The sequence below is a fragment of the Eptesicus fuscus genome, chromosome 8, assembly GCF_027574615.1.
Source record: "Eptesicus fuscus isolate TK198812 chromosome 8, DD_ASM_mEF_20220401, whole genome shotgun sequence".
Taxonomy (NCBI): domain Eukaryota; kingdom Metazoa; phylum Chordata; class Mammalia; order Chiroptera; family Vespertilionidae; genus Eptesicus; species Eptesicus fuscus.
Genome location: NC_072480.1, coordinates 4,688,816 through 4,704,587, shown reverse-complemented (window position 1 = coordinate 4,704,587; position 15,772 = coordinate 4,688,816). Strand labels below are relative to the sequence as shown.

The 15,772-nt window shown below is 35.3% G+C and overlaps 1 protein-coding gene across 2 annotated transcripts in view; it reads left to right on the top strand.

The window, feature by feature from the left end:
- Positions 1 to 15,772, top strand: part of NBEA (neurobeachin) — an 896,160-nt gene that overhangs the window by 781,360 nt on the left and 99,028 nt on the right. For both annotated transcript variants that reach the window (XM_028135810.2, XM_008158996.3), the window contains exon 46: positions 13,283 to 13,423. In XM_028135810.2, coding sequence (XP_027991611.2) covers positions 13,283 to 13,423 — 141 coding nt within the window. The remainder of the gene's footprint in view (positions 1 to 13,282; positions 13,424 to 15,772) is intronic.

Genomic DNA, 15,772 nt, shown 5'->3' with positions numbered 1-15,772 from the left:
CAACAATCAAGCAAACAACAACAATAGGAGAGAGAGAAAGGAAAGCAAAACAAAACAAAAAAACCTGGAACAAAACAAAACAAGAAAACAACAAAAACAAGCAATAAAAAAGGGAAGAGAGAAAATTTTTAGATAGTGAAGAAAGAGAAGAGAGAGGTGTGTATGGACTTAGAGCAGGGGATTGGAAATTATATATATATGTAGGATGAATTTTTAACAGGGGGTAAAAAAGAAGGAATAGGGAAAATCTAAAGCAGGAATAGGGTAAGAGAAACAGGACAACAAAAGGGGAAAGTGAGGAATAAAGTGTTGACATAAAGATAAAGTTGAGATAGAGTAAAATGATGCTAAAGGAAAAATGAAAACAGAATGTAAAACACTAATCCCAAAATAAAATAAAATGAGAAAATAAAATGACACTTAAAAAAAGGTAAAATAGTAGTAGTAATAATACTGATTAAAAATATAAATATAATAATTAAAAAGGTAAAATCAAGTGAGGAAAAATAATTTAGTTTCTTAAGTAAAAGATGAAAAAATAAAAATGTGCTGTAGTGAAGGTTATTCACTTCCTCTACTGTTCTGTTTGGCTCGCCTGTTTCCTGTAAGTAATCAGGACAGTATTGAAGGTCCCTGCGTTCCACTGCTCCTCTGTGTTGTAAGCCACAGCCCTAATTTTCAAGCAGGCAGTATTTCTTTGTTTCTTAGACTCCTTTATTTGTGTTTACACAGGAGTCAATTTGTGATTCAACCCCTGGGTGGCAGTGTTTCTGGATTGACCTCTGGGGCTATAAGTCCTCTCTAGCCAGTATTTAGATTTTGTTTTCTTGGTTGGACTTAATACTGGTTTGGGAGAATGGACTGCCCCAGAGCTGGTTCTCTTATTATTACTGTCCCTTCTGATCACCTGGTTCCACAGAAACAACTTTCCCCTGCAGTCTCTTAGAGTGTCCCCAATTGGGTCATCCTATGTACTGGGCTTAGTAACAAAAGCAAGGATTTAAAGAAAAAAAAAAAAAAAGAGCCAGAGTAAGTTCACGACCTCCCGATTTCTGCCCTCTGGCGCTGCTTGCAAGTCTGTGCAGTCTTCTTTCCCCTGACACTAAACAGCCTGCACATTGGTAAAATTTCAGGGTGCTTTTTTGTGCCCAGGCCATCTATGGGTTGATTTTTTAGAGTTCCCTTCTGCCAGCAGCCCTGCGGACCCCCTTCCACATTCACGGATCACACTAGCTCTAATGGCTGCGGATTTTGTGGGGCGCAGACTTCCCCCAAATCTCTAGATCACGTTCGTGCGTTTCTCTCCCCTGCCTGGATTGCAGACCTCACCTTTCCCTAGTCCTCAAACTCATTAGTCAACCGAGCCAAATATCAACAATACAATGATTGAAATTTCTTTTGAGAGCCAAATTTTTTAAACTTAAACTTCTTCTAATGCCACTTCTTCAAAATAGACTCACCCAGGCCGTGGTATTTTGTGGAAGAGCCACACTCAAGGGGCCAAAGAGCCGCATGTGGCGACCACAGCCCTAGTCGAAATCTGACCTTTCCATGAGAAGGTGCAGAGCTCAGCTGAGTCCGTGTATTGGCGCTGCTTGAGATCCGGTGTTCCTGGGTTCACAGCTGGTCCCCCGTGTTGATAACAGCCACTCTCTCCTTCAAGATGGTGCAGTCTCGGTGGCAGAGCCGGCCGCACTGGGAGAGATTTCAGCAGCTGTGGAGGCTGCCCGGTCAGGGGAGCCCGGTCCGGCAGTTCCCAACAGTCCCTTGGAGTATAGCTGTCCCTCACCCACAAATATACACTCTCCGTGCGTCCGCACACTCTCCTTTTGTTCTCTCACTCACACACTATCTTGCAGTCTGCCTTCCCGTCAGCAGCCATCTTCACAAAGCTGCTTATTTTCTTACACAAGCATTAATTAATTACACACCTACTGTGTGCCAGGCACTGGAGATAAAAAGGCAGTAAGAACTGGTTCATACCCTTGAGAATGTACAGTCATTTTTAGTTTTACCCAGTGGCATTACTATGCTCTTTTTCCTCTAATTGAAAGGAAGGAAGAACCAAGAAAAGTGCAAAGAAAAAAATGTTGCTACACAGACACTGTGGCGACCAGAAATAGTGGGGGGAGGGGACTTGTTATTATCTCCACTGTTGTTTATTGGAGACACATGATAGGATGACAGGGAGCTTTAAGGGTTTGAACAGGACTCCCGAACTGGTCTTATGCTGTGTTTGCTTATTTCAAAGGTCCCTCAGCCTCCCATTTAGCCAATTGTCTTACCCTTTCAGAAAGAGAGAGAGAGGAAAGAAAATTGTAGAGCCTGTCATGCTTTGAAAATATTAAGTTATTAATGAAGGAACTGGAAACAACAAGAGCATTTTTCTAGTGTATGCTCTTAGGAGAATACTACCGATAGAAAGTTCTGTGCACTTTGATTTGACCTGCCACATGACACATCTAAAGTGTGCATTATCACAGCAAAACTAGTCCAAATGTAATCTCCTTCAACCTTTCTTTCCAGCTGAAACAGAATATTAAATACGCATGATCTTGAAACTAATACATGGATTCTTTATAATCCTAATACTTAATACTTAGAAAGCTTTTAGAACTGACACATGAAGAAGTATTTTATTTATATCTCCATTGTTTTTTATTTAAAATGGTTACTTTTCACTGAGTTATTTACAACTAATTTCCTTAGGAATAATGATAACAATAACAGCCAAAAGTTGACATGCACTTGTGATATGTCATGCATTGTGCATACAAATCTTAGATTTTCTTATTTTATCCTCAGAACTCCATGCTGAAGTAATTGCATGGTTTTATGTGTTGCATTTTCCTTCATTTGTTATCTATTATTTCTCTACAATAGGTAAGTAGACTATACTAAAAAGTTTTTTTCAAGCCTAGTTTTTTCCTCGAGATGCCCTCCCCCTTTTCTGAGTGCCACAGACTTCAGTCCTAGGTGGGACCAACATACCTGTTGATGTGTAATAAACTTGGCTTTTCAAAATGCAACTTTAGCTCAAAGTTTATCTTTCTTCATAATATAATGAATTGTGTGTATCTGCCATATGGAAAACTATAAAATAAAATACACTCTGTTATAGCCAGCAAGATATATGTCTGAAACACATCATCTTATTAAGGCTTCATTACTTCAGGTTCTGTTCCTTAATAATGTATGTGGAAATTGTGTAGTGATTAGCTGCATTTTACCTGATGGTGAAAGGCCACATTAAGCAAACTAAGAGTGTGCATAAAATTGCAAATGGAAAATTTAATCTAAGAGAACAAAATCGTCACACATTTTAGAAACACAAATTATCAAATTAAAAGCATTCTTATCTATAAGAACAACCCAAAACATAGGTACTATATAAAGGACTTAATATGAATTTGAAAGATTTGTTTGGTTTTACACACCATTTTTATTTTATTTTGACTTTTTATTATAAAATTTTCAAACATAAAGAAAAGTACCAAGAATGACCAATTTTACCCAATACTTAGATGTCAAAATTATTAACATTTTAGCTTTTTTTTTTTTTTGCTTAAGTATTTTAAGTTCGGCTAAAGGTATCATACTTTTCCCGTAAATACTTTAATATGAAAAATAAACATTTTCCTACATAAGCAAAGTACCATCATCACACCTAAAAAATTTAATATTATCTAACTCTGTGCCCCATAACCAAAGTTTCATAATTATCCCTATATATTTAAAAAAATTGATTTGTCAAACTAGTATTCAATCTAGGACTAAGCCCAGGACTACACATTATATTTGATTTTTATGTCTCTTAAGTGTATTTTAGGCTAGAATAGCTTCCAGCCACCACCACCCCATCTTTTTTCATGATAATGATTTATTGAAGAGTCTGTGCCAGTTATCCTATAGAATATCTACCTTCTTGATTTGTCTTTTCTTCCTCATGTTATCATTTGACTTGTTTTAACTAGTAAAATTGTAATAGATGATGATTTGAATGTCAGTGAAGATTGATAAAACAGGAATTTACATTTGGAAATATATGGTCTTTATTGTTTGCTAGCTAAAATGTAAAGTTACTATAATTGATTAAAATTTATAAAAGTTAAAATGTTCACATTTGAAAGATATTTCTGGGTCATATAACTGAAAAAGCCTTCTAAAATTCTATACATGAGATAAACAAAATTCTTTATCAAACAGTAAAAAGAGGTTAGAAGAGACTAAAAATCTCCATTATTCTCACTACCCAGAAGCAACTATTATTATAGTTTAATGTCTATTCTTCAAAACTTTTTCTCTGAATATTTAATAAAAAAATATATTATATAAACAGGGTGGGGCAAAAGGAGGTTTATAGTTGTTCGTATGGAAAATAATACAATAAATACTAGTAATACAAGAATGAACTCTGTGTTTTATGTACTCATGACTATAAACCTACTTTTGCCCCACCCTGTATACTATCCTATCTAATAAAGAGGGATTATGCTAATTGACCATCATGCCCTCACAAAGATGGTGGCGCCCACTGCCAATAAGGAGGGAATATGCTAATTGACTGCCATTGCCCTCAAAGATGGCAGTGCCCACAGCCACAAGATGGTGGCGCCCAGTCCCTTCAGCCCTGCCAGGGCGTCAGGCCACTCTGCGCACCTGCCTCCAGAGTCCCCCAGTCCTCTCAGCCCCCCAGCTGCCCAGAGCCAGCCCAAGGCGCAGGCAAGCCTCAGATGTTGGCTGCCCAGCTGCCCAGGGCCGGCCCGAGGGACAAGCAAACAAGTGAACAAGCAGACTGCATGGGGTGACCAGGCTAGCAGGGGGGTTAGTGAGGGACGACCAAATGACTGAACAGCAGGCTGCGTGGGGTGACCAGGCCAGCGGGGTGGCTGTGAGGGGCGACCAGGCTGGTGGGGGTGGCAGTTAGGGGTGACCAGGCCAGCAGGGCAATCAGGCCGGCATGCAGAGGCAGTGAGGGGGGATCAGGCTGGCGGGGGCGGGGGCAGTTAGGGGCGACCAGGTAGGCAGGTAGGTGAGTGATTAGGAGCCAGCGGTCCAGGATTGTGAGAGGGATGTCCACATCCCCCGAGGGGTCCTGGATTGGTAAGAGTGCAGGCTGGGCTGAGGGGGACCCCCCCCCCCCCCGTGCACCGGGCCTCTAGTAAATATATAAATAAATATGTAAATACATATATACTAAAAATACTAAATAAATATATTAAGCAACTGCTTAATTAAGTAAAAATATATTACTTCAATGCCAAAGGATTTTTAGAGAAACATTGATAATGCTATATGATGCTGTTTTTGCAAATGTCTTTTCAATCCTAGTACTAGTAATGATAATGTAATATTATCCTACAAAACCATTGAGGTTCCCTTTGTAAAGACTAACTCAGATCTTATGTCTCTCGCTTAAAACCACTTGGGCATTTTCTACTGCACTTACCATAAAATGTATTTCATCACCAGGGTCTGCAAAGCCATATGATGGACCTCTACCTATTTTCTCACCACGTGTCCTAAACTCTCTCTCATCTACTATGCTTTAGTCACCTATCTTCCTTTCTGTTCCTGTTCCTTGAACGTGTCAGTCAAGCCCCTTTTCGAACCTTTGTATTAGCTCTTTCTCTGTCTTGAATTCTCTCATTCCTGAAGTTCTTTGGATTGGTTCCTTCTGGTCATTCACATCTCTGCTCAGAGCTTCTTTTTGAGAGATGCCTTCCCTATCACCTACTTGCTGCTATTCGATTATTGCTTTAATTGTCAGTAGAGCACTTACATTTGGTATTTTCTCATTTACCTAATTGTTTATTCACACACACACACACACACACACACACACACACACACACACACACAACCTCATTTATCTTATTCTAGAGTCTAGAGTAATTTCTGACATATACTTATTGAATGAATTTATCTTGGAATTTTTTCAAGCCAGTCTTTTTGATTGAAAAAGCCATACAGCAGTGTGACTATAACGTCATCTATTTAACTAGTCCCTTATTGGATATTTAGACTACTTCTAGACTTTGTTTATTTGTTTGTTTTTGCTATTTGAAGAAATGCTGTGAGAAATATCCTTGTAGCTGATTATTTTCATTAATTCAAGGTGGAATTACTGGATCAAAAGCAAGTACACATTGAAAAAAATATTACCAATTTTCCCTACAAGAAATTTATACCTACCTATATTCCTACCGACAGTATTACTGGTATGATATATATGTTCTGCTACACCCTGGCCAACACTGACTATTATGAAACTTAATAATTTATTGATAATCTAATTAATAAAAATAGTTGTTGTTTGATATTTTAAGAATTGCTATTGTACTTCTGACTTTGGTTACAAGTAACAGAAAGTAAACTAAAACTGGATTTATTTAAAATATAAAGTTCTGTGTGTGTGTGGGGGGGGGGGGTTGTTTTTTGTTAATCCTCACCCAAGGATATTTTTCCATTGATTTAGAGAGAGTTAAAGAGAGGGAGAGAGAGAGAGAGAGAGAGAGAGAGAGAGAGAGAGAGATCAATGTGAGAGACATATGGATTGGAAACATCAATGTGAGAGACGTATGGATTGGAAACATCAATGTGAGAGACATATGGATTGGTTGCCTCCCATAAGCACCCCCATACACACCCAACCAAGGCCAAGGGTTGAACCTGCAACCCAGTTTCATGCCCTTGACGGAATCAAACCCATGACCCTTCCTTGCATGGACGAATGCTCTAATGTGAGTCAAAGTGGCCAGGGTAAAATATAATGTTTTTATTGGTCTTTGTAACTGAGCAATCCAAGGGTGGGTCATTCAGATAAACGGGATTTAAGGATTCACCAGGATCACAGGATGCGGGTACTTTCCCTCACTGGTTTCGTTCTCACTCAGGCTTCCCTGTGCTATCCCAGTGATGCCTTTGTAGCCCACTAGGAAGAGAGAATACTTCTGTCCCAGGCAGTTTTAGCAGCGCTTCACTGGAATAACTTGAGTCATGTGCCCATTTCTGTACCAACCTTGGTAGCCATATGATAAAATAAGCTTATTGATAGATCTGGGTCACATGCCCACCAAGAGGATCAGGTAAGGGATTCAGCCCACCTGAATGAACCGGGTAGAACAAGTGTGGGAAAGGAGTGGTTCATGAAGGAAGAAGGAGTAATGTACGCCAAGCAGGAAAAGAATAGATACCACCGAAACCGGTTTGGCTCAGTGGATAGAGCGTCGGCCTGCGGACTGAAGGGTCCCAGGTTCGATTCCGGTCAAGGGCGTGTACCTTGGTTGCGGGCACATCCCCAGTGGGGAGTGTGCAGGAGGCGGCTGATCAATGTTTCTAACTCTCTATCCCTCTCTCTTCCTCTGTGTAAAAAATCAATAAAATATATTTATTTTATTTTATTTTATTTTTTTTTTTAATATATTTTATTGATTTTCCACAGAGAGGAAGAGAGAGGGACAGAGAGCCAGAAACATCGATGAGAGAGAAACATCGATCAGCTGCCTCCTGCACACCCCACACTGGGGGTGCGCCCGCAACCAAGGCACATGCCCCCGACCGGAATCGAACCCGGGACCCTCCAGTCCGCAGGCCGACGCCCCATCCACTGAGCCAAACCGGCCTCGGCCAATAAAATATATTTAAAAAAAAACAAAATATCTGTGAACTTATAAAAAAAAAAAAAAAAGAATAGATACCCATTACATGGTATGAGCTGGTGCTATTTTTCCTACATATATTGGAAATTTGCATCTGTTAATTGCCTGTTCTTATTTGTTCCTCTGCTTAATTAGATTGTTCATTAGTTTCTTATTGATTTCTAAATGCTCATTTTTAAAGAAAACTAGCCCTTTAACATATGTGCTATAAATATTTTTTACTTTGTTATTTCTCTTTTGATTTTGCCTAAAAATTTTGTCTAAAATTTTCATATGGGAATTTAAAATATTATACACATAATCAGGCCAATAAGTCTTCATTCATTCAGCATTTATTATGCACCTAAAAAAGCCAGGTACTGTATCAGGTGCTGAGATTAAAGAGATGAATAAAACATTGGACATTCCCTTGAAGGGCAAATGAACTATATAAAAAAATGTTATACATTTGCCTAACTATGTATGATTTCCCAGATGAAATTTGAGCTGCTTCCAGAAAATGAGTTGAAATTCTTTGGTCAGATAGAAAGAGAGGCAGGGAATATACTCAAGCACAGTGGCATCTGTAAGTATGATTTCTATATCATAACTGAAAAATTTTTAAGAATGACAATATGCATTTCATGATGGAAAAACAAAAAAGGCAAGAATGCTTAAAGCCTGTTAGAAGGATTCCGAAGGCCTTGGTTATTACAATGAAAGATAAGATAACTTACATATGTTAGAAACTGGGTTGTGTTAAGAGTATTGAGATAACTGCCTGGATGGTGTGGCTCAGTGGTTGAATGTCAACCCATAAACCAGGAAGTCCTGGGTTCCATTCCCTGTCAGGGCACATGCTCCAGTTGCAGGCTCGATCCCCAGTAGGGGGCGTGCAGGAGGCAGCCATTGATGATGTTTCTCTCTCATGGATGCTTCTATCTCTCTATCCCTTCCTTTCTCTAAAATAAATAAAAATATATTTTAAAATAAATAAAATAGTATTGAGATAACTAAAAGTAACACTTAGAAGCCAAACAAATCAATCAGTTGTACCCAGATTCAAGTTATATCTAGTACAAAGCTGCAGCTGGTTCTGTAAAAGGGATACCCTCTGGTTAGCAAAGTGATCTTGATTTGACATTTCTGTTCTTCATTGTACTCGTCTATAATGTAAGGGAGTTGGGACAGTAGTCTTGTAAGATTCATTCCATTACTGAGGATCTGTGATAGATAAGGAATTAAGTACATAGTTATAGAAGAAAAAATGACATCAAGCTTAGAATTTCACATTTAGCAATAAAATGCAATGCAGTTTTGTGGAAAGAGAGGAGACATAAGTACTTGTTTCCTCATCATGAAATTAGGTTAATAATGAATGCTTTGCCCACCTAAGAGACTTGTGAAAATCAATTTAGAAAATGGATGTGAAAACAATAGCAAATACAAATCTATAGTACCATTAGCAGTTGCATAAGCAATAGTGAACTCTCAACATTATGTATATATCCAAGTAGAATCCTAATACCATGAAGATCATGAACATTTTCAAGGTTTTTTTTTTATATATACAAGAATTCTTTGTTAGAATTAATATTACTTTAATTGGATCTCTGATGCAAATCTTTTTTTTTATTCTTAAAAATTGTAATATATTTTAATGGCATTGACCATGCCTCAAATCAATCTAAAATTGTTTTTCATTTATTTATTCAAATCATCTAGCTCTACACTTAGACTTTTATATTCTCTAAGTCCTTTCAATACTTCATATAGTACCATTTAACCAATAAATATTTTTACTTAATCACTTTTCTTGCTCATTTTTGTGTATCTTATATGTTTCCCATGAAAATGACTTGATAAAACGTGTAAGGTTTTATAATATAGAAACATATTGACAGATTAAAATACAGAAATGGAAAGAAAATAATAAAATGAAATCAAATAAAAATTTAGCCCTCATAAATACAGGGTGCCTCAAGAAAATGTATATACACATTAACAGCTGATACCTCAATTTTGAAAATGAAATTTATTTTAATAAACATTGACTTTATAATTATTCAAAGTGTGTGTATGTATTTTGGGGACACCCTATTTATAGCTTAAGGATTATAACCAGAATTTTTCAAACTACATTCCAAGGAACACTAGTCCTTTTGCATGTTGATAGTTATGAAATAAAAAAAAGAAGGATGAGGTTTTAAGATAGATAGGTAGGTAGGTAGATGGACAGACACAGGAGTGAACAAAATTAAACAATCCTATTATAATATTTCTCAGAGCCTTTAATAATGTTAATCTCCATGAGCATCTCTCAGGATTTTTGTTCCATATAATAAAATCACAGCATTTTCTCAAAGTTTTTTGTGGCACTTAAGGCTAAGACAGATTTCTCTCTATTATATTAAAAAAGAAGGAATTGAGTAATAAAATCCTAAATATCATTTCTTCAATAAATTCAATAGTGTTTTATGTAGATATGGTAATGTTGCATATATAATGTTCTACTAATTTTATATTGAAAATAGTGCTTTATCAAGCTATCTAGACTTTATAGCAGTTTTAGAATTAAAATTATAAAGTGTTAAAGAGCTAGACATTTTATTTTTAATTTTTGCATTGTTATTTGCATTGTTTTTTATCTGTTACAGTGTCAATTTATAGCATATAAACTCACAAGGACAAAACAATAATAAATCTAATAACAAGATCTAAACTTTCAATTAAACCTTTTCATACAGAAACACCTAAAAAGCATAGAGGTGACTATGTCTAGATGCCTCCTGTTTGAGAGAATAGGAAACTGGTAATTATGATAAAAATTGAAAAGGGTTGCAAAATAAATTTATATATTTCATTTAGTGCAGTTTTAGCTTTCACAAGAATTCTTACCTTATTCAATTTCTAAATACAAATGTTGACACTGCATTATTTACTCAAATTTTAAAAAGATAACAAACTTACAACCTTATAAATTTATACATAGGTAAAGAGGTAGGTAGGTGATAGACAATAGATAGATGATAGATAGATAGATAGATAGATAGATAGATAGATAGATAGATAAATAGATAGATAGCCAGATAGATAGGTCTATATGGATTCTATAAGAAAATAAGTTACTTGTGAGGAATTCTCATTTCCCAAACAGACATTTTGAAGCATTTTTCATTGGAATGATTTACTGCTTCTTGATTATCAGAAGCAAAATAATAAGTACAAACCAAATTATTTACATTTTGTTTTTTAAAGTTCATTTTTAAACGCATTAGATAAAAATGCAAAATTAGAAATTTATTTTAAGCAGATATTAATGAAGGCGTATACAGACTGTAATACTGTGCAGCTATTATCTACAAAGTATTATTGTGTAAAATGCTCCAATGAGTGACTTCGATGAAACTTCAGTAAAATAAAAAGCATAATTTTTACTTTATACCTTCTCCAGTAGTTGAGGAGAGTAAGAACCATGTTCCTTCTCCAAGAATTTCTTGTGAGGTCTGGTGGAACAAACAATATCAGATAAGATCAGTCCTTAAAGGATTGTGCAGACATGTTATTCCTGTGAAAAGTCTATTAGCATATTCAAGACAGAAGAAAGTACCTACCATGTTAAATGCTTTGAAAAATATACTTACAATATTGAGTTAAAAAAACAGATATCTGCACACCTAAGAAAGTATAAAATATGTAGGCCATTTTAAATGAAAAACTATTTATGTTACTAAATTATAACAGAACTCACATTATTTCACTATGAAATTACTTTATGAAAAAAGTAATTATTATTTGTTTTAAATATTATTAATATTTTATGTGATATTTAATGAAATTGCATTGCCTTTGTACATCTGAATAAAAAGATTTGAGGGGTACCAGTGAGATTTAACACAATAAAGTTTGATCCTTAGAACATTTAAAAACTACATTTAAACCAAAGTTTTTAAAAGTAAATTATTAAATTGTTTTATCTTTTAAATCCTAATTAAGTTAAAGAAAAATGAACATAATTTACAGATAATTTTAACATTCAGGATAGAAATCCTTGCTAAGAGTTATTATGGAAATTCTAAGAGATTCTAACTGCTGACAACATTGTTTTGTTTGGATTATTCCCCAAAGACCAAAAGAAAAAGCTTACAAGCAATTTATAAATGAATATTTCTCTCTTGTGGAGCATTATTTGTTCCATTGAGACACTAATTTTTTACTACTTCTCTTGTTAAAATTAAGCCTTCAGGGGAACTGCATAATTAACTAGTAATATTAAATTTTGAAATAAAGGAGTTATACATTATACTTAGTATTCATCTATTGTTTTCTCTATAAAGATTTATTTTTAGAGTATGCAACCTGAAATAAAATAATGTAGCAATTAGGTATCGTAAGAGCGGACTCCATATGACATTAAACCAAAATTAGACAAAAACTTAAGGCAATTTGCTATTTGAAATCATGAGGACTCTATGCTAGAAATTCTTAATGATTAGGTATGCTAAGAAATTTGAGACAGTTATCTAATAAAAACATGTTTTGTTGAAAGAAAATTATATATTGTATCCTGAGAATTTTACTGTGTGCTCCACTATAGGCATTAACGTCATAATCAGTACTGCCATGGCACTGATAGAAAAAGGTCTTAGTCACCCTCGCTGGTTTGGCTCAGTGGATGGAGCGTTGGCCTGCGGACTGAAGGGTCCCAGGTTCAATTCCACTCAAGGGCATATGCCCGGGTGCGGCTGAAACCCTGGTGGGGGCGTGCAGGAGGCAGCCGATCAATGATTCTCTCTCATCAGTGATGTTTCTATCTCTCTTCTCCCTTCCTCTCTCTGAAATCAATAAAAAAAACAAAACAAAACAAAACCCAAACAAACAAAAAACCCAAACAAACAACAACAAAAAACAGCAAAGGTCTCAGTGGCCTTACCAAAATGCTTTCCAAGGAATCTGAATTGTCTGAATTATTTCCAACAGTCTTAAGTTTGCAGTTTAACTTAATAAAAAAGATACATGCTTCTTCTGTGTAACAGAATGGGACTAGCATTCCAACAAGGTTTCTATATGGGTGATATTGTCTGTCACACTCTGGGTGACAGGCTAAGACAAAGTTTTCTCTAACCTGGTGAACTGCATCACTTTCTCACTGGATTTCCTATGATCAAGCTAACTCGTTGTAGCTTGTAAGTAGGCAGGAAAAAACCTTTTGGAGTATTTTTAGCAAGTGTAATGATTTGTAATTAATATCAAAATTAAATTTGGTGCCATGACCTGTTTGGCTCATTGGTTAAAACATTGGCCCAAGGACCAAAGGGTCTTGGATTTGATTACCAGTTAAGGGTACATACCTGGGTTGCAAGTTTGATCCCTAGCTCTGGTCAGGGGCATGATTTCAAATAGCAAATTGTCTCTCTCACATCAATGTCTCTCTTTTTCTCTCCTCCTCCCTTCTACTCTCTCTAGAAATAAATGGAAAAAATATCCTCGAGGGAGGATTAAAAAATTAAAGTTGGTAAAAATATAAAATCATTTATTTTTGCTCTATGGTTAAAATAAATTAATATACTTTCAGGACAAAGACATATAGAATGTTTAATATGACTGTATTAAACAAAATGCTTCTTTTTATCTTTTTATAGCCAATTGGTGCTTTGAACCCAAAGAGAGCTGTGTTTTATGCAGAGCGTTATGAGACATGGGAAGATGATCAAAGTCCACCTTACCATTATAATACACATTATTCAACAGCAACATCTACCTTATCCTGGCTTGTTCGAATTGTGAGTATCTTCATTACATTACAATTTGCCTCTAATTCCTCAAAGGTTTTCATGTAAGTAAATTGAATAAAAATAAAATATACTAGTTTTTTTTTTTTTAAACAAAGATTAGAGACAAATGAAATGAGGAATCCCGAACTCTAACAAAACCTGAAGACTTTTTTTTTTAAGTGAGGTGTCTCATTTGCAAAATTGGGTTAAGAAGATACATTATTATGAACCAGTTATAAAGGGATGAAACTTCTGGAGTGCATCTTTGATGCCCACTGTTTCCTTTCTCACTGATTGTCACAACTGACACTCTTCTTTCTTGGACAACTTTTAAAAACAGTTTTTAAATCTTTTGAAGACTTTATTTTTACTTTCTCTTTCTTCTTAGATTTAAATATATTCAAGTCTCTTTTATGTAATTATTGATTGTCTCCTTCTATCCCCCCTCTATAAGACCATAAACACCATTTTCAAAAATGGATTCCTCATCTCCCTGGCAAACCTGATGTGGTTCCTGCTGCATTTTCTATCTAAATAAATGGCACCCAGTTATCCAATTTAGATATTTTCCCCTGTTTTACCATCCCCTTATATCCAATCAGATATCACATCAGATAGGTTCTACCAACTAAATATCTCTGCAATCTACCTTCTTTTCTCTGTTAACTCTGGCATTTCCTTAGTGCAGGTTCCCATTGTTTTTCATCTAGAGTACTGCAAAAACTCTTAACCAATATCTTTGCCTTTAGTATTGCCTACTTTAATATAGTCTATTTAAGAGCAGTTACTAGAATCAGATGATCTGATTTATTTTATTTTTTTACCATAAGTAACCGAGGAGTATTTTAATCAAATTTCTAAATCAATGCAATCAATAGTTTTTTCTCCTTACCAAAATATACTTCAGACCACTCTGGTGCATGGAGCTGATTTGCTGTAGAAATACATGCTAAAGTAGGATACATGAAAATGTGCATATATGGCAGTGCATCTTCTGTTTTCAAAGATTTTTTTTTTTTTGCCCTCAGCCTAAATAACAGTATTCTCTACATATTGAGGAAAAATTGAGCTTACTACAAATACATGATATGACTATGTTTTTAGTAACTTGTAAGTCACTGGTAAGTGATATACCACAAACAATTTCTGTTAAAAAGAAGTTTGTTGGAATTATGAATCCATTTAATTGAACACAAGTTTTTTATTTTTCATAATACTAAACCAGCATAAGAAGTTTAAGTTTAGATTAACTAGTTTATAAGAAAACAAACCCAAATCTTATTTTAAAAAATAAGCTCTGTAATTATAAACTAAAGGAAAACACAAGACTTTTTTTATAGATCAAAGTTGGTTGTCTAAATTGTTAAAAAAAATTCAGCTTAATTATGTGAACTTCTTGGTTGTATTTTTTTTACTTGAATATTTCAGAGCTAGCAGTTTCCTAAGAAATATTTTTTTACTCTAGCACTTCAAAAGTATAAGAAGTTCTATTTCTTTATTTTCTGTTATTTTGGGGGGAATATGAGATTTATGTAAATGACTTTTACCACTATAAATCAATCAGAACAGAACACCTTTAGTTTATGGGTTGTAATAATTTATTAATAATATCCACATATAGGAAAATACTTCACACACACAAAAGAAGTAAAGGCTTTCCTGAATTACAGACACAAATATGTAGAGATAAATTATGGTTTCTTTGCTGCAGTTTCAGCCACATGTTAAAACTAAACACAGAAGCACAAAAATTTGCCAGTCAAGATCTTCAAGAGCTGGTGTCCTTTATAGTGGACATAAAATATATTCTCATTTAATTTAGGCTCACAAATAGGCAAACAAGAAAACAAAATGACTAATAAATTAGATTCTCTGACCACCAGGTGGTCAGGCCATAAAACCAAACTCAACCATTAGTGCCATTAGTGAGAAATAACTTATTAAATGTGTATGTTGTAAATGTTATAACAAAATATCAGCAAGGATGTTAAAAAAAATAGAGAAAAAGTGTCAGTAAAGTTAAAGTTCTGTTTGCTGTTTAGGATTCACTCTGGAAGCCAAGGAAAAACATACCTGGGCGTAAGGAGCCCATGAGATATAATTCCCAAGCTGCACAGTCTATTTGACTTCATCTAGATAGTGCACATGTAACTCGAAGAGGGACTTCCAAAACTGTTAGAGAAGGAAACCTTTAGAAAGCATGTAAACCAGAGATATTCAACCTGAGAGGCCTTTTCATATCACCTCCTGTCCCATCAAGGACAATTATTGCTGTACTGAACCACTGCCATGCGGGGAGTGAGACACCTCTCTCAAGTATTTTGGAGATTAAAAAAAAAGTCAGGAACCATTTGTGAA